Source organism: Lissotriton helveticus, chromosome 3_1 (assembly GCF_964261635.1).
Source record: "Lissotriton helveticus chromosome 3_1, aLisHel1.1, whole genome shotgun sequence".
Classification (NCBI taxonomy): Eukaryota; Metazoa; Chordata; class Amphibia; order Caudata; family Salamandridae; genus Lissotriton; species Lissotriton helveticus.
In genome coordinates, this window is record NC_136061.1 from 1,548,404,924 (window position 1) to 1,548,428,388 (window position 23,465).

A 23,465-nucleotide genomic window follows, 5' to 3' on the forward strand; every position below is an offset into this window, starting at 1 on the left:
CTCTCTAGAGATGTGGCCTAACGACCAGAGCTGCCATCTAAGTCACGTAAATACAAAACATGTTGCATTCCAAATGCTATAGGTGTCACATTCGCGAAAGTTATAACTATTGGCATTGTAAATGACAAAGCTATCAATTTAGCTATTTTAAAAACCAACAAATAAATAAAATATTTGTCATTTACAAGACCAATAGCTCCAACTTTTCTAATGCGAGACCTATTGCATTTCCAATGCTTGTTTGTTGTTGGGCTTTTCATTTACTGTGTTGTGTTGAGAGGTGGGTTACTAGTATTGTTTAGCTGTTGGCTTGCAATTAATAGGAATTTGCTGAGTTTTGAGTTTAGCTTGTGATTTTCAGTTATTAAGGTACAGATTTTGTTTTCAGTTACAATATTTGCGTTTTTTGGTTACTGCTTTAGTGTTTGAGATTTGGCTTTTGTTAGAGGTCTGGTTTGATCAATTAAGGTTGGTGCAAGGGTGTATGCATGGCGCAGGGTTGCTAAAAGTGCACGAGCGCAGGATGGTACAGAGAAATAGAGTAATATCTTAGTAGATATGGTGCTGTTTTGCACGCTCCCTTTTATGTAATGCAGCGCAGCAACGTTGGTTGCTGTGTTGCGTTAGATGTTAACAAATCTGTCCCTTGGAGCATAGTGAAGAGTAGCAACTGAAACCTGTTGAAGTTAATAAGTGAAGGCCTTATAAAGCATCAGTGTTATCAAACCTGCAAAATACATTAAAGTAGGAGTTTGTTCCCTGTAGGCCCACCAGATGCTTGGAAATCTTAATTACGTCCACCCGTGTAATGCAGTTCGCTCCCATTCTAGTGCTTCTTTCTATTTACATTGGCTCAGAGAAAGAGCAAGGCCCCAAGGAGAAGCTTATTGAGACCACAGTCAATATTTTCAAGATCTTAGCCCTTGTTTGTTCACTGATAGCCTATTGGGGTTCGAAGAATATATATATGTATGTATGTATGTATGTATGTATGTATATATTCTCCAGGAGAAAAAACCGCACTCAAGGTAAAGGGGGCTCACACAAGACTTTAATTGGCAAGCTCAAGAACAAACGTTTCGATATAGATATATATATTCCAAGTTCCCCACAGGTTCTGGAAGCACTCAAGCCACGGTGTACATCCTCACACCCACAGACCCGTCTCAGGCAGCCGACGCGTTTCGAAATGATTTCTTCTTCAAAGGCTTAATTCCACAAAGTACACAGTGTTCGTTAAGACCACACCTTTATTCCATTCCATAACATTAATTGCCTCCTGATAGGCTGTAGGTATTCTATTTCTAGGATACGTAGTCCACTATGTATAGGTTGCATGCGGAATTATATTAAGACCTTCCAATGGGCCCCGAGACGTGCGTGGTAAATCATAGGTGCCATGGCTCCATACAGAACCGGACAAGATTTCCAGCACTCAAGCCACGGTGTACATCCTCACAGACACGTCTCAGGCAGCCGACGCGTTTCGAATTACCTACAGCCTATCAGGAGGCAACTAATGGCAGCCTATCAGGAGGCAATTAATGTTATGGAATGGAATAACGGTTTCAATATTTATACTAGCCCATATTTAGCCATTAAGTGGCATTATGGGATACGTAGTTTGAAACATTTCATAACATAAAAAGAAAAAAGAAAAGACTGGTGCGCTTTTACTTTTTAACATATAGTATGTAGCGTCGAATGTTCATTACTATCGACAAAAACAATCTTACTAATAAGGGTACTAAACCCGAGATGTGGACAATAAAACTGTAAATAACTCTGCCGATAGTAATCAACATTCGACGGTACATACTATATGTTAAAAAGTATAAGTCTTTTCTTTTAATGTTATGAAATGTTTCAAACTACGTATCCCATAATGCCACTTAATGGCTAAATATGGGCTAGTATAAATATTGAAACTGTAGAAGGACTTACTGATTGTGACCAAAGCCTTGTTTGGCTGAAACGCGTTGGTGGGGTGAAACGTTGGATTAAAGGCTTCCAAAGTACCCGATTGTGCCGCCTCCTTTGTTCGAAAATATATATATAAAATTTATATATATTAAGGTTCACAGTTTGCCCACAAGGCGAGGCGCACTCCCAGTCGGCGTGTATAGGGTCAGGAAAGGTGTCAGGCAAACCGGCGTCTGCAGCTACCTGACGCGTTTTGGGCCAACGCCCTTCTTCTGAGGTTGTGCTGCTGCCAAAAGAAAAACCAGCATGCCAGGCTTCCAGTGTTCACCCTTTATTAAATACTGGCAATGCAACTCAGGTGAGTAACAACACAGTGCATTATGGGACTGGGAGTCCTAGTGTTCAATAGTTCCCAAGTGGGCTGCTGGCAACTTGCGGCAAATATCCAAAAATTCCATCGGTGAGCCCCCAGCACCTTTCCACATTCAGCCGCTCGCCTGTTCGATCCGCTCCGCCATCCAACGAACAGCAGCGGAACCGCTCTCATAAGCGGCGGTGCGCCTGGTACAGGGACATTATAGTTAGACACAGATTTCACTCGTACAAAACCAGCGAAATTCAGCAGTCATAGTTACCTGAGATAACTATAACGTAAGTCCCCGCAATGCACTGCTTATGACCTTACATATTATATCACTAATGAGATGGTCAGAGACATCACTGATGACATCTCATATTACATCACTGATTCCATCATCCAGTGAGTGTAGTCGTATTTAAAATACCTATGGGAAATTGCATGGAGAAAACGTGTTTTCGGAGTCTCCCTTTTTCTCGGCCGTTGCTTGACGAATCACCCCAAAACTTTCAACACAGCAGCTGAAGTGAATGGCGTACTAATTTTGAAAATTTCGTGAATATTCGTCAGTGGGCGCCAGAGTTATTGGCAAAGCGATAAAATGCTTTTCCTATGGAAACTGGGTCCTACCTAGCGGTTGCCAGTAGGTAGTTATAGTTAGGACCTTGTTTTTCATCTGCCTCATCTTCTCGCTAGCCACCTCTTTGGAAACTGAATGCTTTTACAAACTATTCAGAGCATGGATATCTACAGCAACACATGATATGAATGGAAAATGTCACTCTGTAGCTATCTGTTTATAGTGTTTAGGGCTGTAGATTCCCATGAATTAAGCAAATAAGTAATGGGTGAACTGCTTAAATTCATCTTAGCCACTGTTAATTACTTGGGGCTGTGTCAGTCATTTGAGGTTTTGCTCACTGTGCCACCTCCGATTAGACCAAGAAAACGTGTATGATGTTTTCTGATTGGCCACATTAAATGAGACTGTTCAGCTCAGATTGGCTAGTCACAACATGAGCAAAATATGTTGTGGCAACCTGTACAGGACTCAGGGACATGGTCCCCAACACACACTTTAATTTCTTAGCAACAATATAGACAGCCTGTTGTGGCAGCTATTACAGACTCTGGTTCATGTTCCCATTGAAATGCAATATAGCAAATGCTTGTTTTTGAAGGGAATAAAGAGGAATACAGATGAAGGATGATAACAAATTGTATTCATAATATAAATCTTTTGTTGGCGGTACCATACTAATTTTAGGAATTGTGGTATGTTCTAAAGGGATGTTACCCTTCAAAAATGCTGATACTTTGGTGGGATTTTTATGAACGACGTTTGAGAGAAGATGGATAAAGTATTGTTATAATAGGGAGATAACAGATTATACCCACATGTTGTGGCAGCCTTTACAGTTAACCCGCTTCAGCCACTGGTTTACCTCTCTGTGAGTGACGGTATTCTACTCTTACACCAGGTGCACAGACACACAAAAGTGGTCCCCTTTAAAAAAAAAAGCATTCACAAACATTGTGAAAGCCAATAGTTGACAGCCAAATCCAAACCTATTGGCTGTGCCCGGGCGTATTGTTCAGTTGTCTCTTATGTTTTTCCATTGTGTTTTTGAGCGGCTGTTTACGTTTTTCAGTTATTGGCTTCTTATGTTTTTCTGTCGTTGGCGTGAAAGTTTATTTTGTGACCTTTTGTTGAACAGTTAATGCTTTTTCACATGCTGCTTTTGTTCACTTTAGATTCTTTTCTTTTATTGCTTTCTTTGTGTAGGTATTGGTTTCTGCTGCTCAAGTATGCTTTGTGCTTTTCAAATGCATGCATACATTTCAGAAACTCCCTGTCCTTCACAGTTAAGCCTTAGGTTTTCGTATTCCTTTACGACTTCCAGTTTTCATGTATTTCTTATATTTGTATTTTACAGCTTGCCAATTGCAGTTATTGTTTTGTTTTTCATTGTTATTTGCATTTCTTTTTCAGTAATTAGTTTGTACTTGGTAGATGTTGTCCTGTTCTTTATGATAGACTTCCGTTTTTCAGTTATGTTTGTGTTTTTTAGTTGGTCTTATAGTTTTCAGATACTACTTTCTTTTTCATGTTGTTGCATGAATTTTGTATAGATTGACTTGTTTTTATACTTCTAGTTTTTAGTGCATGCTTTATATTTTATGTTATGGTTGATGTTTTTCAGTTCTAGGGGTTATATTCTTTAGTTGTGGGCTATGTCGGCTGTTGCAGATTGTGTTTTTCGACTGGTCTTGTGTGTTTTTTCTTTCTTGCAGATCTTGTGTTTTTAATTCATGGCTTGTGTTTTTCATTCATGACTTGACTTGTGTTTTAAAGTAATAGCTTTTGATTTGTGCAGGGGAGAAGTCGATGGCCAAAGGAACAATGAAGCAGTGGCATCTGACACTCTATGGCTCCTCATGGACCTTGAACGAAGTACTAGCTAGGCAAAGGTATGGGTTGTAGCACTTCCCCCCACCACCCAGAGAGAAAGATGTGCCTCCTTTGGCACTCTCACATCGAATAAATCAATATATGGGTGGGTACATGACTTCCATGCGCCTTGTTACTACAGAGATGAGTCCTTATTTACTGGTGCTAGATCCGCACACTAGAGGGGAGAATACTGTTCCTGCATTCTCTAGTTTACACCTGTAGAGCAGTCGGACACTAATTCGGACTCTTACTCTCACTCTAAAACTAGCCCTGGTCTGGCTCTAGTAGTAACAGAAAGCTAGTATCCACCCCAGAAATAAGACCTTCCATTCCACCTGCTGGGACACTCAGACAGTAGAGCAATATGTTGAGTTGCAGTCCATGACCTCTTTCTCCACAAGACTAAATAGATCTCATCTCTCCTCTATTTTTCTCTCGCTCATCCCTCCCTGGTTCTTCTTTTTGTCCGCTGACCTCTAGCTTCTTCTTCTATTTTCACACACTCCCTGGCTAATTGTCTTTTTTTCTCCACACATACTGCTAACTTGCTACTGCATCTACTGCTGTCTGCTTCCCACTCGGCTTATTTTACCATACACCCCCTATTTTGCACTTCTGCTCTTTCCCCAGCATTAGTTCTCTACTCTGCTTTGTATCCCGCACAGGCTTAGGGCTGCCTCCTTCCTCTCTGATTTTCCTCCACAATCGCCCCATATTTATTGCAAATCTTCTACTTGTCGACAGATTGGTGGAGCACGCCATGAGTGGTCAGTATTTGGACAACAGCTTTTCTCTTCCTTGTCCTCCGGGACTTGAGATCTCGGAGCAAGAGACATACAGAATTACGAGCAATACCCTGAAGGTGAGTTCTCTGTTCACTGTCTTAGCACCTCGGACAGTGAACCTCGTAGAATGACTGTAATAGAAAAGAGACAGATGAGAACTTGTGGTATGGCGTAGAGGTGCTGTGGACCAGGCTAATAGGTCACAGTGTTACAATGCCACATCATTGCAAGACTACAAGAGCACACATCAGAATGTCAGGTCATGGCAGTTTTGAGATGGAAAAATAACTTGGTGTTGGGTAGAGAATGAACGAAAAGAACAGCTCTTTCCTTGTTTGCAGATAAGCAAGTTGACTTGGCAGGGGCAGATGAATGAACAGTTTTGACCACATATGATCCATTTGCTTTGTTAAGAGGTTTGCAGAGGAGGATCACTGTCAGCCTATGGTACATATGTTAACCCTGCACCTCCCATTGGTGCCAACAGGTTCTCTGATTATCACTCCAGCCCTCATATGCTGTTTGTCCTCTCAGATACCCACACTCCATTCATACCTCTTTTCTCGAGACCGCATTCAATATTACCCTTTGCTGCTAATTGGTAGAAGAAAGCCCTATTGATAAACATGCTCGACCTGTGCTTTCCACTGGTTGAGGGCTTATCCTTTTGTACACTTAATTTTTTGTCACGACATAGGTTGAGGCATTCTGTCATATAAATATGCTCGACATGTACCTCATTTGTTGTAGCTACTTTCTATTACACACTAATGCCTCATTTGTTGTAGCTAGTTCTCTAGTACACACTTCTGCCATCTGCCTCATTTGTTGTAGCTAGTTCTTTAGTACACACTTCTGCCATCTGCCTCATTTGTTGTAGCTAGTTCTCTAGTAAACACTTCCGCCTGTGCCTCATTTGTTGTAGCTAGTTCTCTAGTACACACTTCCGCCTTGTGCCTCATTTGTTATGAGATACCCTCTGGTACACACTTGCGCCTTGTGCATTTTATTGCTTTGAGTATGCAACCTGCTATTCACTCTTCATTATCTCGTTTCAGACACTGTTACTGCTTGGATGCTTTACAATATTCTGGTCTGTATACTACATGCTGGAGGTGTTCTTGACCCAGAAGAATCTGGATTTGGATCTGACGTGCCGCCGTTCTGGCTGTGTGTGGGTCAAGGGTCGAGGTGATTATCGCCTGGCAAACTCCGGAACAGACCTGGAGAGTGGCATCGACATGGAGGTTCTGCCCCTGTGCATGGACAAAGACAATCTACACAATGAGAACCCAGAGCATGCACCACCTTCTACTGGCTGTGGGGGCTCCAGCAACCAGGAGGAATGCACAAGTGGCGAAGAAGCATGCTTGCAGGTCCCTGGGTCCAATGGGCCAATACCAACTTCTTCCCAACTCATTGCACACAGCGGCACCCGGGAGTGCTAGCAGGGATCTCACTGGGTACAAAAATTGTAATGTTGATGAAATTGGCATTGGACGTTCCTTCTCCAATAATCTGAGGAGGGATGGTACAGGGAGCCCTGCAGTCCGGGAGCTTCCTCTAACCACATTAAGCTGCTTACATTTTCTTAAAATTCAAATCGAGTGTTGAAGAATCATTGGTTGCAGAGCGGTGCTGTGCACTGCCATGCAAGAGACCTTTGGACAAAAAAGACAGGGTATGTTCGATAGGAAACTTCCATGTCCCCTACAGATGGGACAAAAGTTATACAAAAGTGCAGGAGACCTATACAGCTGCTTCCTGTGGGAGCCCAGAATATACTACAGCACGGCCCCACAAGTTAACCCTCCCTGAAGTTCTCTTGGAGTGTGGCTCATGGCTGTGTGAGGACACAGGTGTCACTGGCAGCAGTTTCATATCCTCAGTGGTGGATCCTGGTTCTTGCTGCGGACACAAGGTAGGCTCTTTGCTCAAAGCCTTATCTGTATGGCCTCTGTGGTACGAGCATAATAAGGCTTCTCCGTCTACTCTCCACAATGGTACCTCATTTCTGCATGGAATTGCTGTGGTTATGACTGAGATTGTTGTGAGAACTGAACAACCTCCTTTCAACTGACTATGCTCCCTCTACGGGCATCCAGCATTCCATGCCGGGACAGCCATCGGGCCCAGCCTTTCACTGCTTGGTGGGAAAGGAGAACTTCTGTATCTGATGAAGAAACGCTGCCTTAACCCAGCAAGGACAGAGAAGCAAGGAGCGGTGTGTGGTAGGGGTAAAGAAAAAACATTTAATTATGTGTAATTGTGCTCAGCACAGTTGACGAACTGTTCCGGTTGTTGGTACTTAATGGGTCTTATTTCTGTAGACCTCAGCAGTATTTTCCTAGAAACGCCTGGATCTGTGGATGGGCAGTGCCTGTATGACACCGTTGCCGCAAGTGCCCTTTCTAAATTGGGAGGTGTTAGAACCCTTAATGATCAACAGTTGGAAGCTCCAGTTTATCTCCCCTGAGAGAGAAAACTACCTGGGCTGATGCAAGGCGAGATTTAACTTGTCTGCACACTAATAGGTTATGGAGCAAGTGATAGAACTGTGCTAGAGCTGTTCAGGGGGTGCGGCCTGTTAATGCACGGGGTTGTAAGGAAGGCCAGCTTTGACCCATGCTTTCGTTGGCCTCAGTTGATCAAAACATTGGGATAACCAGTACCCATGCATTGAGCACACATAGGTAGTGGAAGGGAGCAAGCCCACCTCTGATATTCAGAGGTGTAGGGGAAACCTACCACACCTAGACAGGACCTTGGTGAATACAATAAGTGTTTAAATATATGATAAATAAATTGATTCTAATTTGCAAACGTGTCTGCCTGGACTTTTTGAAGAGCATATTTATTTCACTTCTCATGTAATTCTCTTATTTGATCTCCTATTGTTTCTCATTCCCATCAATTTTTCGGAGTCTTTGGTGAGATTGGGAAGTAGTCACGTGTGTTCACAAATTTCTGTGGCAGTAGTCGGTTCAATGTCATATAGTTTTATAACTTCCAGAGAGGACTGATAACTATTGTTTTCCTTGGTTGGTTTGCGAAAAATAGCCTCAATTGTTTAGTTTCCAAAATACAGGCCTTCCTGTCGGGAAGCTTTGCATCAGATGTCAAGTGCCGCTTGTTAGGAATGATATTACAGGGTCAATGAGGATGTCTATAGCCTTTCCAAAGACCTCTTCATCTTGCCAGTATGTTACACGTGAACTTTTCCCAGTGCTCTTAATGACAGTGTTATCCCAATACCACCTTTTCCATATTCCAGTGTTTTAATTGTTACAAGCATTTGCCAATTCCCGAGCTGCCCTTGCACCTGTCACTTCCTAAGTTCATTTGTTGGCTTGGCAGTGCTTGTTTCTAAGCATTTCCTGTATTGGCTGCAAGCTGGTTTGTTCTCATTCCACTTCTCTGTAGATTTGGTAGAGAAGTGCACCCTTATAATATAAGTCTACTCATTTCAGTGTTATTTTCTTTGCTTCCAATTCATTCATTGTTCTCTGTTTTCTGAGAAGCTGTGTATTTGGCTTTGAGTCCAGCCTTGATTAGTGATTTCGCTCACAGAGTGCTTACCTGTTTTGCTTCAGTGTGTTTTGTCTTGATTGTGTCTTGTGGTCTGATGTGCCCTTGCTTGTGTCAGTGCTCAAGTGGCATTTGATTTGGTGGAATTCCTAGTGCGCAGGGCAGTCTGCCAAACTCCAAAATCTGGTCAGCTGGTCTTTCAGTGAAATGTGTTTTCTTGGGCACTTGTACCTTATTTTGTGTGATGTGAATATTGTTGGGTTACTGTACAGAATCCACTTAATTCTATCTTTAGGGTGAATGGCCCGAGTTGTGTTTGTAAGGTTATCCCCCATCACCAAATGACTCAAAGTCCTTTACTTTCAGACCCACTTTTCTGGATTTTCTCTCTTCATCCCTAGTATTTTGTAGTGTGCACCCTGTATTATATGTTCAATCGCGGTTTCTGACACCTAATTTTCCCCTGCTTGTCCTATACCTACCTAAAGTCTGTTGCCGTTGTAAGCTTCCCTTTATTTCTTTCAGTCTGAAAACTTTAGCCCAGTCCTTTATAGATTTACAGCCCACAGAATTGTCACTTCTCCTGAAATGATTACCTTTGCATTTTGTTTACCTCCCTCTAACCTGAAGATCCTTACTTGCTGTGCCTTTGTACTGGCGCCTCTGTGCTCTCTATGTCCCTGTGTTCATCTCTGCAGGTCCATCGATGCTGACGTTTCTCTGAACTCCAGCATTATCAGTGCAACTAGACACCTTTGTTTGTAACCGAAGCTGAGAAACCAGAGATGGAAGCACTGCTATTGCTCTCAGTTGCTAAAGCACATTCATTAGACGAAAATTGATCTGAAGATTGACTGGCACGAGGCTCCTCTGTGATGATGACCCTTCAGGGTGCTGTGATGATTGACACGGATTGGAGCCCAAGCTTTTCTCGCATTCTTTCAGAATTTGATCCTGTGATGTGGTGGAGATTGATGACGCTTAAAGTTCAGATTATTTTCTTGTCTTCTGAGGTGATGACTTTGGGGATACCGTGAGGAAGATGAGGCTTGTAATTCAAGCTTGTCTCTCATCCTTTGAGCCTTTGACCCTGGGATATGGTGAGCTATTGGAGGACTAGCTCTGGGATTCCCCATTGAGAGGATGACCCTTGGATATAGGTTTAGGTCTGACCAGGCTTGGAGCCCTGGCTTTTGTCTGATCACTTGATGCACTGACTGCCAGACAGTGGTTGCACTGATCAGGCACCGATGGGGCCTGAATTAGTGTTATTTGCGAGGATTCCACCCCTCTTCTTTCTATAAATTAGGCTTTGAGCTTGAGTCAAATCTCTTCCTACCACTGCACATTTTCCTAGACCCTGTCCTGGTTTTTAAGGAAAAGAACCAAATGTTTTTTTCTCCCCTGAAGATCATTGTGGCAGAGTTAGGTTACAACCTGATAAAGATGCCATAGAGACATGTACTGCAGTTCCCTTGCATGGTAGATAGAGAGATCAACTCGTGTGTTAAAATTAGAGAAAAAGTTAATAAATATGAATCTGAAGTTATCCTCAGTTCTGCCAATTAAAGACCATAAGAGCATGAGGGAACTTGTCCTTAGCTTGAGACCACTTGATGCATGATTCACAGGCACTTATTGATGTCTGGGCTTGACCGGCCACAAATTAAATAAATAAATATTTTAATCAAGGTAGAATGTAGTACATGGTTTTTCCTAAAAGAAAATGCTTACAGAAGCAAAAACAGACAAAACCCAGATTGAATAATCCATTCTTTCTTTATTTGGACATCAAGTACAAAATGTTAATTATTTTAGATTTAATTGTTAAGACTTCTGACACAAATGTATACAATCTGGGATTACATGGGGCTCCGAGAGACCGCTTCATTGTGTTCCAGGAATGCTGGGACTAAACTGTGTTTATGCAGTAGTGGGACAGGCCGAGCAGGGAAATGTATTGTTTTGGACAGAGGTGGGTGGGGCAAGAGAGTACACGTATAATTGCAAAAGGTCCCATGTTCTAACCCTGGTTAAAGGAGCTTGTGTGGCACAGCTCTGTGCCTCTGGACACGTGATTTTGGGTTGTAGAGTTACATTTGACATGTTCCCCTTTACTGCTCGGATTAGAACAGATTAATTGCTTGATCAGCTCAGGCCATTTATCTCTCGTTGAGAAAACAGACCCTTTGTTACTGTCTGACCTGGACTTCGTTAGATTTAGTTTTGGTGTTGAAAAATCATGTGATTAGCCACCCCTTTAAAGAAGGTTCATGAGTGCCGACAGCTTAAAAAAAACGTTCACTTAGCAACAAAGGCTTATTTCTAGTCACTCCTAAACTAACAACTTGGCCTGAACTGGAAACTACCGCAGGAGAGGTAGAGCATGCACAGCTGCAGGTGCAAGCTTCCCCAACACTGTGCCTTGGCCTGGAGCTGCTACTGCACCCTTTTCAACTGGTGTCTTATCTTTTTCAGTTGCGTCCTTGGTCTCAACACCAAGATGGTAAAAGAAAAACAGAGAAATTGTGGGGATTGTTTTCGCTAACTGAAACAACTCTGTACGAGGGGTCGAAAACCGAAAGCACAGCTTCTCTTGCTCAGCATAACTGCATGTATTGTGAAAGTATTTAGGAACACTACAAAATTGGACTGAGGTTAGAAATGTTTGATAGTCTGGCCAAAGCACCAAGTCACATCAACCCACAATGAGGGCCCCTGGTTCACATTGAAGTTCTGGAATGTTGCTAGCTGTTAGTCACACAATTTCCTGGCAAAAAAACAACCTCTTGTGGTATTTGGGTATTCATAAAGATGATATTGCCCAAAATATTGTGAGTAGTTTGTGGGGTTGGCATGTGATCTTTCACTATAATGATAATATATAATGATTTGTATACCTTGGGTGGTGGGGATTTTTGGGAGGTTCTAGCTAGAAAATCCAAATGCAAATTGCTTAAAGTAGGGCGGTGTTGAATGTACCGTGTCTGGGGGAACGGTCCAAATTATTTGTGTACTTGCCTAAAGTCTGCAAGTACACTCATTTGTTGTATGATTTTCTACACAAGTTCTACACAATGTGGTTGAACTTCAATTTTTTCCCCCAGATTTCTTAGACTTAAACTACCATTGAAAACACCGGAGCCCCATCTTACAATATTATGATGTCTCAAATAGTTAATTGAACGAGGCGCTGCTCTTAAAGTCCATGGCCATCGATCTGGTGTAGCTCTTGCCATTTCTGCTGGACACTCTGGTTTCTTTACGCGAAGCTGTGTTAGGGTTGGAAGGACACATTCTGGTTCTGGAGGCGGTGCAGCAGTCGATCAACTGTGGCTATCTAGCTGATGATCTGCCTTGGTCGCCCATAGCCTGTCATGCCAGCTTGAGAGGCCCCCCTGTTGGAGCCCATCTGTAGCCCAATCACATTCTTGCCGTCTTTCATCTGTTGGTCACTGAAGTCACGCTTGTGCTCTTGGGCTTTCCTAGAGTAGGAAAAGGATAACAAGAGTGTAAATATGAGTTATTTGAATTATGAGAAATTGTTTAGTACATAATACCCTAAATTTGGATAATTCTTTTAGATCAGAACAGGATGGAGGTTATGCAAAATGTCTTATTTGTAGACCTTTGTGTATATTCCTGAGAATATATGCGTGTATAACTGGCCATTTCTGTAATTTGTCTGTTTTAAAAGGGGTGTTTCCCAGAATAAAGTCTTTTACTGAGAATGTGCATCATTTCGGCTTCTGCACCATGGAATTGGCTGCAAACCCTGAAGCAAAACAATGAGGTGTTGAGGCCTTGCTCTAACAGTACAGGCACAGAGTAACAAAACTGGTTACTTAATGCATGCATGCATGGCTAGGCCGAAGACCATCTACTATTTCACAACTTCCTTCCAAAGTGAAAAAGATAGTCGATGTGTGCTTCAGCATCCAGAGGAATACTATCCCTCCAGTCCCAAAATTGGATATATTTCAGTGCCCCTAGCCCTGTGGGACCTCGCCTTTCCTACATTGCCTGTGCCAGATTCTTATGTCCTGCATCCAATGTACCTCTAAGGAAGGGACAAAGAAAGATTGTGATAAAGCAAGCTTTCTTCAGGGTCCTGAGGACTTTTTCTCGCGTTATCCTTCGCAAATTATACATCACTCATCATTCCCTTTTTTAACAACACCTCTCATTTTGAATCCGCCTTCAAACTTCTCGCAAAGTCCCCCTAAGAAGCCGAACATAGAGAAGCTTCAGTTGAAATTATTGTCTCAGGAAACAAAAACAAAAAGTACTTCCCTCTTGCCACAGTCTATACCTCTATCTCCTATTACTTTTGTGAAAGTAAGAGATCATGTCCGGCAAGACATGCAAGGGTTTGTTAACTAGGAGGTCAAGAGAATTGTTGCTGAATAGTTATCATAATCAGTGTTGTTAGGCGTTCTCCAATGAAGACCCAGGATATAAACTTGATACTGTGAAGATGAATAGTATGTAAAGAGACTCTAGCTCACGAAATACAATGATCTGAAAGAAACAGGTTAGTATTAGATTCCTTACCTTAGAATATCCCCAGGCGTCAGTCTGGATCCGGAAACTTTTGCGTAGCAGTACCCCTGCGCGTCGGTAGGCGTCGTCTGCAGGCGTCCCCTGCGGCTCCGCGTCGTGCGCCGTGATGACGTCGCTGGAGTATATAGACGCCGCCTCCGCGCGCTGACGTCAGTTCTTCTTTTTTCCGCGCCAGTTAGCGCAGATCCGAAGAGCAGTACTCCGGTCTTTTGACCTAGTTTTTTGATAACTCTAACTCTAACTTTTTTGGTGCCGGTAGGATGCCCGGGTTTAAAAACTGTGACGGGTGCGACCGCCTGATGTCGGTCACCGACCACCATCGACTCTGCTTCCGGTGCCTGGGCGCGGACCACGACGTCGAGTCCTGCGTCAACTGCCGGGCCTTGACGAGCAAGGCTAGGCGGGAGCGTCCCGCAAGCTGCTCGAGTTCCGGATGTCGGCCCCGCGTCGAGAGCGGTCCCGGTCCGGCCGGAGGTCGAGGGAACGGTTGCGGAGCCGCCACGAGCGCTCCGGAAGTCGTCACCACTCCTCCGGTTCCTCAGGTAAGCGACACAAGAAGTCGGGGCGTCGTCATCGCACCCCCGACGCTCGCGCGATGCGGCCGGGGGTTCGGGTGGCCCCACCCCCGCGGCTCCGCGTGGGTCGCCGACGCTGCCTGCTCCATACCCGTCGGTCCCTGGGCAAGGCGCGTCGCGTGAGGAGATAGAGGAGTTCCTCATGGCCATGAGGGCGCTGTCTCCTCCGACGGGGCCTACGGCGCCTGCGGGCCCGGTGGTCCTGTCCGGGGGCCCGAGCGGTTCGGGTGCTCCTGCACCAACGCCGTCGGGTGCTCCGGCCCCGACGCCGCCGGCGGCTCCGGCCCCGGCGCCGCTGGGCCCTTCAGGGTCGTCGCCGGCTGGTCACCCGGCCTCTCCGGCGTCGATTCCATCGGGGCAACCCGTGGTGCCGCCTCCGCGCGGCGCCGTGACTCCGACGCCGGTTCCGGCCGGCGTCGGGGCTCCGGCTCCGGGCGGCGCCACCCCCATTTCCTCTCCAGTTCCGGACGCGGAGTCGGACCGGCGTCGCCCGACGCCGAGTCCGGCGCCGATGGGGCCCATTGACCCCGAGGAGCCGGTCTACATCGTCGAATCCGAGTACGGAGATGATGGAGATTATGGAGAGGGTTGGGAGGGGTCTGAGGACCCTCTGACACGCGACTGTCAGTACGACGTGGACTGGGCAGGTGACTTGGGTGATGCCAGTGGTCTAGACGAATCGTCTAACCCTAGTTTTGTCTCGCCTCCCACTGTGGCGTCGGAGGCTGGGGCTGCCTACTCTGTGGTGCTGATGAGGGCTGCCAAGGCCTTGCACCTTGAGCTCCCCGTCGCAAAGGTGAAGCCTAACATCCTCACCGAGGTATTCAAACCGCAGTCATGCCCACAGGAGCCTCTGCTGCCGTTTAATGAAGCCTTGACGGACGTTCTGTTGGGCACGTGGTCCAGGCCCGCTTCAGGTTCGCCTGTTGGCAGGAACGTTGCCAGGCGCCACCGTCCGTGTTCGGACGACCCTAAGTTTCTGTCCACCCATCCCACCCCTGAGAGTCTGGTGATCCAGGCCTCCACATCCCAATCCGCATTCCCGTCGGCCCCGCCCGACCGGGAGTCAAAGAGGTATGACCAGTTTGGCAAGAAGGTCTTCTCGTCCCTGAGTGCGGGACTGCGGTCTTGCAATACCGCATGCCTCTTGGGCCGCTACACCCACTCTCTGTGGGATACGGTCGCGGAGTGTCTGCCGCAATGCCCGCAGGAGGTACGGGACAAGCTCGGCCAGACTATGGTTGAAGGCCGGGATGCGGCGAGGTATTCGATCAGGTGTGGTCTTGATACGACCGACTCGCTGGGCAGAGCGATGTCCACGACGGTGGCGATTCGTCGCCACGCCTGGCTGAGATCCGCCAATTTTTCGCCGGATGTCCAGAATGCCCTGATGGACATGCCGTTCGATGGCAGTCGCCTGTTTGGCGACAAAGCGGACAACGCGCTTGAGCGCTTCAAGGACTCCAGCGTCACGGCCAAGTCCTTGGGTCTCTCGACCCAGCGCCAGCAAACGGGTTTGTTTCGCTCCCTTCGTGGCCACGGAAGGGGCGGTCCCACACATGCTGCCAGCCACGCTCCGCAGAACACTCAACGCGGTGGCGGCCGTGGATTCCGCCGTGGTGGCGGTCGGGGACAGCGGCGAGGTCAGGCCACACCTCCCCCCGCAGCAGCCTCCAAATCCTCCTAGTCCGGGCTTTCAGGCCCATGTGACGCCAGTGGGTGGCAGGGTTCGCCATCACCACTCCCGCTGGCGCACTATCACCTCGGACAGGTGGGTGCTGCAGCTCGTCCGAAGGGGCTACTCCCTCCCCTTCGAGAACACTCCTCCAGCCATGCCACCGCAGAACCACCGTGTGTCGGGGGACCACTTGATGCTTCTGCAGGAGGAAGTTACGGCCCTCTTGGCCAAGGGGGCCATCGAGCGCGTTCCTGGGCCAGAAGTAGGGTGTGGTTGCTACTCCCACTACTTTCTGGTACCCAAGAAGGACAAGGGGGGCCTGCGTCCTATCTTGGATCTACGGAACGTCAACGGCTTCCTCCGGAAGGAGAAGTTCAAGATGTTGACTTTGGCTCAGGTCTTGGCTGCTCTAGACCCGCAAGACTGGATGGTAGCGTTGGACTTGCAGGATGCGTATTTTCACATCCCCGTCCTGCCGGCCCACCGGCGTTACTTGCGGTTCACGGTAGGCCACGAGCACTTTCAGTTTCTCGTGCTCCCATTCGGCCTTACCAGCGCCCCACTCGTGTTCACGAAAGTGATGGCGGTGGTCGCAGCTCATCTGCGCCGGTTAGGGGTTTCAGTCTTCCCCTACCTCGACGACTGGTTGTTGAAGGCGGGCTCGCCCCAGACAGTCGTCCACCACCTCCAGATGACGGCAGACCTCCTGCACGAGCTGGGGTTTTCCATCAACGTGCCGAAATCACACCTGTGCCCCTCTCAACAGCTCCTTTTCATCGGAGCGGTTCTCGACTCGGCGCAGTTTCGGGTTTATCCTCCGGAACGGCGGGTCCGGGATATTCAGGCTTTGATTCCCATCTTTCAGCCGTTATCCCGGGTCTCGGTCAGGTTGACGCTGCGGCTTCTGGGGCTGATGGCCTCCTGCATCCTTCTGGTGCATCACGCCAGGTGGCGGATGCGGGCTCTGCAGTGGGACCTGAAGTTTCAGTGGGCCCAGCATCAGGGCAACCTATCCGACCACGTCCTGATCTCGGAGGGCACTGCGAGACAGTTGCAGTGGTGGCTTACGGACCGCGATTGGGTCAGGGGCAGATCCCTCTCCCTTCCCCAACCGGAGCACGTAGTTGTGACGGACGCGTCCCTCCAGGGCTGGGGAGGCCACTTGGGAGAGGCGGAGATCAGAGGCATCTGGTCTCCGGCGGAGTCCCGGCTCCATATCAACATGTTGGAGCTGCGGGCGATTCGCCTAGCACTGAAGGCATTCCTCCCCTTTGTCAACGGGAGTGTAGTGCAGGTGTTCACGGACAACACCACCGCCATGTGGTACTGCAACAAACAGGGCGGAGTGGGGTCGTGGACCCTTTGCCAGGAGGCCCTGCGTCTCTGGCAATGTCTGGAACGTCAGGGCGTGACTCTGACGGTTCAACACCTGGCAGGTTCTCTGAACGCCAGGGCGGACGAACTCAGCCGTCGCTGCTCGGTGGATCACGAATGGCGTCTGAACTCGGACGTGGCGAAAGGCTACTTTCTGCGATGGGGAGAGCCTTGGTTAGATCTATTCGCCACAGAAGAGAACGCGCAATGTCATCAGTTCTGCGCGTTGGAGTTTCCAAGACGGCACTCGCTCGGCGACGCCTTTCGGCGCGAGTGGAGTTGCGGTCTATTGTACGCCTTTCCGCCTATACCACTTCTGCCCAGAGTGCTGAAGAAGATCAGGCGCGACCGGGCCCAAGTTATCCTTGTGGCTCCGGACTGGGCTCGAAGGTACTGGTATCCCGAGCTACTCAGCATGTCAGTCGGTCCCTCGATCCGCCTGCCCCTTCAGGAGGACCTTCTGTCGCAGCAGCAGGGGACGGTCCTCCACCCGAACCTGTCCAGTCTCCACCTCCATGCTTGGAGATTGAGCGGCGACAGTTGAGGCCATTTGACTTGCCTCCTGAAGTCTGTGATGTGATTCTGGCAGCCAGGCGTCCCTCCACGAAGTCGGTATACGCCTGCCGGTGGAACAGATTTGTGGCATGGTGCACAGCAAAGGCTGTGGATCCTCTCTCTGCTCCCCTTTCTGAAGTTCTCCTCTTCCTTCTTTCTCTTGCCCAGCAGGGCTCTGCTCTGGGCACTATCAAGGGCTCCCTTTCTGCCCTTTCTGCCTTCTTAAGGCTACCTGATCAGCCATCTTTGTTCAAGTCCCCTATTGTACTGAGATTCTTGAAAGGCATCACGCACATGTTTCCTCCTGTTCCGTTCGTGATGCCTCAGTGGGACTTGAACCTGGTTCTGACCTTCTTGATGTGCGCTCCCTTTGAGCCGCTTCATTCCTGTCCTCTCCGTCTTCTCACTTTAAAGACGGCCTTCCTGGTTGCCATCACCTCTGCCAGGAGAGTGAGTGAGCTCCAGGCTCTTTCTGTGAAACCTCCTTTCTTGTCCGTTCATCCTGACAAGGTGGTTCTTAGAACTAGACCTTCTTTCCTGCCCAAAGTAGTTTCTGCTTTTCACATCGGGCAGTCCATCACCTTGCCTTCCTTCTTCCCGCCTCCGCATCCTTCAAAAGATGAAGAGCGGCTCCATCGTCTGGACCCAAAACGTGCGCTTTCATTTTATATGGATCGCACACGCCAGTTCCGGGTGGATGACCAACTGTTTGTTGGCTACGTGGGTGAGAAGAAGGGAAGGGCGGTACAGAAACGAACCATTTCTCGATGGGTCGTCCTGTGCATCAAAGCATGCTACTCTTTGGCTCGGAAGGAGCCTCCTGTTGGGCTGAGGGCCCATTCCACTCGGGCCACGGCGGCTACTACTGCCCTGGGCCGGGGAGTCCCTTTGCAGGACATTTGCCAGGCGGCTACGTGGGCCTCGCTGCACACCTTTGCGAGGCACTACTGCCTGGACAGTCAAGTCCGGAGGGATGGCTTCTTTGGCCGTTCGGTCCTCCAGGACTTTCTGGTGTAGGATTGTATTGGTTCGCAGACCCACCACCGGGGTTGGTATTGCTGGGGTATCTATTCTAAGGTAAGGAATCTAATACTAACCTGTTTCTTTCAGATGAACAAGTTACTGACCTTCTGTAACGATATATCTGTAAGAAACAGTAGTTAGTATTAGATTCCTTACCGCCCCACCCATCCTCCCCGTTCTGCGAACTGATACCTAGGGTTAAGGACATCCCTTTCAGGGCCCTAGTTTCACATGGCACCAGTGTTGGTTCTCACATGGCTCTGCGTGTTCTGGCGTGGAAAAGCTGTGTGCAAAGAACTGACGTCAGCGCGCGGAGGCGGCGTCTATATACTCCAGCGACGTCATCACGGCGCACGACGCCGACGACGCGGAGCCGCAGGGGACGCCTGCAGACGACGCCTACCGACGCGCAGGGGTACTGCTACGCAAAAGTTTCCGGATCCAGACTGACGCCTGGGGCTATTCTAAGGTAAGGAATCTAATACTAACTACTGTTTCTTACAGATATATCGTTACCGAAGGTAAGTAACTTGTTCATCTCACCTTCTGTTGCACCGGGAACCAGAACCTGTTGTTTGTAGCATGTGTGTGTGAATGTTGATACACATGCTGTGCATGCTCTCCATCAAGTATTTGGCTTGGACATTGGAAGTTGTTTTCCTTTGAAGAAACTTTTCAAATCACAAGGTGTCAGTGACTCCACCTTTGGATGTAGATGTAGATGGAGATGGTCACAGACTCCCTTGTTAAATTGTTTTTCTCCACCATCGTGTTTGAACGTGATCCTGTGTACTCCCAGTCTCGGTGAGTTCATCAGTTCCCGTCAAGGCTGCGATTCCGCTGGCTTCCCCCTCATCATGAGAACAATCTTCGGTGTGCAGTTTTCAACTTTAGTTCTGGTTCCATCTATCAGTTCCATTGTCAAGTGTCCAGGCCTCTCGCTCCTTGGGGCCTTTTGGGCCACCACACACGCTGTTCTCCCTTTAGAGAATGAAGGCGCTCTTGGGGTAAAGGAACAAACACCCTTGAAGAGATGCCTCCAGCGTCACTCTAAGTATACCTGAGCCAACCTCCACACCGTCTGCAATTTGTGTCTCTCAGTGGACCACAACGAGATCCACTGTGGCTGCTGCTCGGCATTCTGCATCAAAATACTCTGTGCTGACGTCAAGATCTATGATGGGCTCACAGCAGAATGGTCCATTCCACTCCGGAGTTGCCCAACCTCTTCAGAGAAGCTGATCCCTGGGCGCCAAAGAACAGGAAGAGTCATTGGGTGAGTTACCCGAGCAAGTGGGCTACTAGCCCAGCCCTGAATACATCGACTCCTACGCCTCGGAGTCTGGTGGAGAACTCTACCAGGAGGAAGTAGGTGCCCCATAGACCTTGGTTAGCTCCAGCCCACATGTCAAGACCACTCCGTGCTCTCAGTATTGTTGATGTTCCCATCTCACCCACCCATCACAAGCGGTCGCAGGTTGAGTCAATCACTGCCCTTCTGGGGGATGGGCGTCAAGCCCCTTGTCGAAATTGCTGCTTCCTTCAGGTGCACCACGGCTGTTCAGCACTGGTCAACACCAAAGTAAGGCCTCGGATCCGAAATTGGACTCCGTCAGAACTCTAGATCCTTGAGTGGTCTTAACCCCAAAACTCATCACGAAACTGACACATATGCAGCCCTTTCAAGCCTGAAGACTCCCGGGTACCAGCGCCAGGTGCTTTGAAAGCCATCTTCGGCTTCCAAGCCTATTGCCCTTGACGTTGAAGAATGTCCCATTTTCGAGAGGTTTTGGATGTGAGACAACGAAAAATGTCATCCATCTACGAACTGAGAAAATAGCCGAATATTTAGCACCTGTATACCCAAGTGCCTCTGGTGATCCCTGGGAGGATTATGTTGAAGACTGCACCGCTCACCCCCAGACCAAGACTTGGAGCATATCCCGGCCAGGGCTTCACCCGCAGAGGGCACTTCATTGTTCTATAGTGTTATCCAGCACTTGACTGCCTACAATGAGGTACATACACCACCACCTACACACTACCTAGGATGAAGACGATTTCCTGCTAGTTTTCAAAACAGAGCTCTCTATCCAGTACTTCCCTATACTCAAGGGGATGGTCAAATCTGCTCCCAACCTATTTAAGGAACATGTGAAATCATGTGTGGTTATGCAATGCATTGAGAAAAAGTAGAGTAGCTTCCTCAGGCCCTCTCTATATCAGAGGCCATATCTGTCCTGATTCAGTAGTAGTGACCACTGCTAGGAAAAGGGCAACAGCAAAAAAATTACTTGGGACTAAAAAGGAGGGTAAGTGAAACAGTGCTGCAGGGACAAGAGTTGCAGTTAGTTGGTGTGGCTACTCATTCGCACACTGCCAACTCGGTAGGCCTACTGTCTAGGAATGACAGGGCCCTTTGGGTGGAAATAGAGGGGCTCCTGCAGCACCTCCTCAACCAGTAAGGGGGGAGTACATCTAGTAGAGAACAGGAAGGCCATCTCAAATGCCAACATCTGGTTTGCCCTGGATAGGCATGGATAGAGCCTCAATCATCTTGCGGCGCTATTCTTGGCACTGAATGAGCGGTTTCAAGCCTGAGGAGCAACAGCACCTCGTCAACCTGCTGTTCAAGAAGGATCACTTTTTCAGACTTCATGTGGACACAATCCTTGAAGAGATTAAAAAGGACACAAAGGCGATGGGTGCTGTGCAGACCTCAGAACTGGGCTCCTTTCACCTGCAACACCTCAGAGGAAGCTCAAAGACCACTTCCCCAGAACCCACCCACTCCTATCAAGGGAGGCAGCGGCTCTATGAACAGCACAGTAGGTAGAGGCATATCGGAGCTCCTTTACAGGCAACTCGAAGGGTAGAGGCAGAAACAACCCTAGCAAGGAAAACTTCACTCCCCAAAATGACTTACCCAGCATTCCCCCTTCCATCACACAACACCTGTTGGAGTTAAACTTATGGGTTTTTTTCCCTCTGAGAAGAGATCATTATGGACAAGTGGATACTATCTATCACAGAGCATGGGTGCTGCCTAAAATTCGTCGCCACCTCACCAAACATTCCCACTCGCACCCACACCCTCAGCCCCAAGAGGAGGTTCAAGCTCTACTTTTAAAAGGAGCCATAGAGCTAGTGCCCTCGCAACACCAGGGGAAAGGCTTTTATTCCCTATACGCCCTCATCCCCAAGAAGGACGGCTCCCTCAGACCACTCCTCAAACTCTGTCCTCTCAACAGATGCATCCTGCCAAAACATCTCCACATGGTCACACTACAGGATGTAATCCTTCTGCTTCAGTAAGACAACTTCATGGCCACATTTGACCTGCAGGATGCCTACTTTCACATCCCGATTCATCCAGCTCATTGTCTCTACCTTGATTTGGTGGTAAGTGGTCAGCGCTTCCCATTCAAGGTCCTACCCTTTAGAGTCACCAAAGCTCCACAGGTTTTCACCAAGTGTTTAATGGTGGTGGCCGCTCTTCTAGGGAGGAAGGGATCCTGTGTTCCCTTACCTCGATGACTGGTTGATCAATTGTGCAAGCAGACATGAATGCCTAGCCCACACTTAGGCCACAGTCTCCCTCCTATGCTGCTTAGGGTTCACAGTAAATGCCACAAAGTCCTGCTTAGGACCACTTCAGATCCAACCATTGCTAGTGGCAGTCCTCCATTCCATACTGCCCTCAAAGGGTGCTGGATCCCTTAGAATTGAAGTGCATTAAGAAAACACTGGTCTCTTTGTGATGCAGGATAATTCCAGTGACAATAAGTTTACCCAGCTGGGTTATACATTTCTAATACTAGAGATATTTGGAATGAGAGAACACCCTTCAAAGAAGTCTTTAAAATCTCAAGGTTTAGTGACTCCTCCCTTAGTTGGCAATGTGCATGGTCATCTACTCCAAGTTAGATTGTTTTTTTCCGTTATCGAGTTTGAACTTGTACCGACGGGGTTACATGTTTGGCGGTTCTAGCGCTTTCCTTTGGGCCCTTTGTCACTTTTTTTACTCTGGAAGCACTGAAAGAAACTCCATTTGACTATCGTTTTGCAGAACAGCTTTCCAGGAGACACAAACCTTCTTCAACGCCACACTGTCGGGCCTTATCTGGGCTTTGTGCCCCTTGACTCGAATACTTTGTCCACAAGAACGTGTGAACCTAATGGATAGGACGCTTTTCCAGTCCTACCCCCTGTGCCACTCCAAATTTCCATGGACTGACCACCACCTGCTGCCTCTCCCCTGAACCACCACCACTACCTGCCTCTCCCCTGACCACAACAACACCACGTGTGCAGCCGGCCTAGTGTTACTGTCCAAGAAGACCCTTCAGTACAGATGCGAATTAAGAGGCAAGAGTCGGACAACACCCCCTACACTTTTAGAGAACCAGGTGGTGAGGCAGTAGAAGATGGCCCCACAGGGGCAAGCTCATGTCTGCGTCTCCCAGGCCAGAAGCGGCCATGGTGCATCACAGACATAGGTGAAGACTCCAACTGTGAGTACCCCTGTCTCCGACATAAAACTTAGTCCCAACACAACTGCGCCAAGTTGAGGCTGAGCACCGCCCTGAAGAGGTTGGGTGTCGAGCCCGGTACATAAGAATCAGCCGTCAGGGACATGGTCAGCGCT

The 23,465-nt window shown here is 47.9% G+C and overlaps 2 protein-coding genes across 5 annotated transcripts in view; one reads left to right on the plus strand and one right to left on the minus strand.

Moving 5' to 3' along the window:
- Positions 1 to 8,344, plus strand: part of PCSK7 (proprotein convertase subtilisin/kexin type 7) — a 226,331-nt gene extending 217,987 nt beyond the window's left edge. For all 4 annotated transcript variants that reach the window (XM_078682281.1, XM_078682283.1, XM_078682284.1 and 1 more), the window contains 3 exons: positions 4,660 to 4,753; positions 5,481 to 5,598; positions 6,580 to 8,344. In XM_078682281.1, coding sequence (XP_078538407.1) covers positions 4,660 to 4,753; positions 5,481 to 5,598; positions 6,580 to 6,969 — 602 coding nt within the window. In that variant the 3' untranslated portion in view covers positions 6,970 to 8,344. The remainder of the gene's footprint in view (positions 1 to 4,659; positions 4,754 to 5,480; positions 5,599 to 6,579) is intronic.
- A 2,465-nt stretch (positions 8,345 to 10,809) lies between these two features.
- The window catches only part of TAGLN (transgelin), a 67,199-nt gene continuing 54,543 nt past the window's right edge, over positions 10,810 to 23,465 (minus strand). Inside the window, exon 5 of the mRNA XM_078682290.1 lies at positions 10,810 to 12,534. Within this exon, the coding sequence (XP_078538416.1) occupies positions 12,390 to 12,534 (145 nt within the window). The 3' untranslated portion in view covers positions 10,810 to 12,389. The remainder of the gene's footprint in view (positions 12,535 to 23,465) is intronic.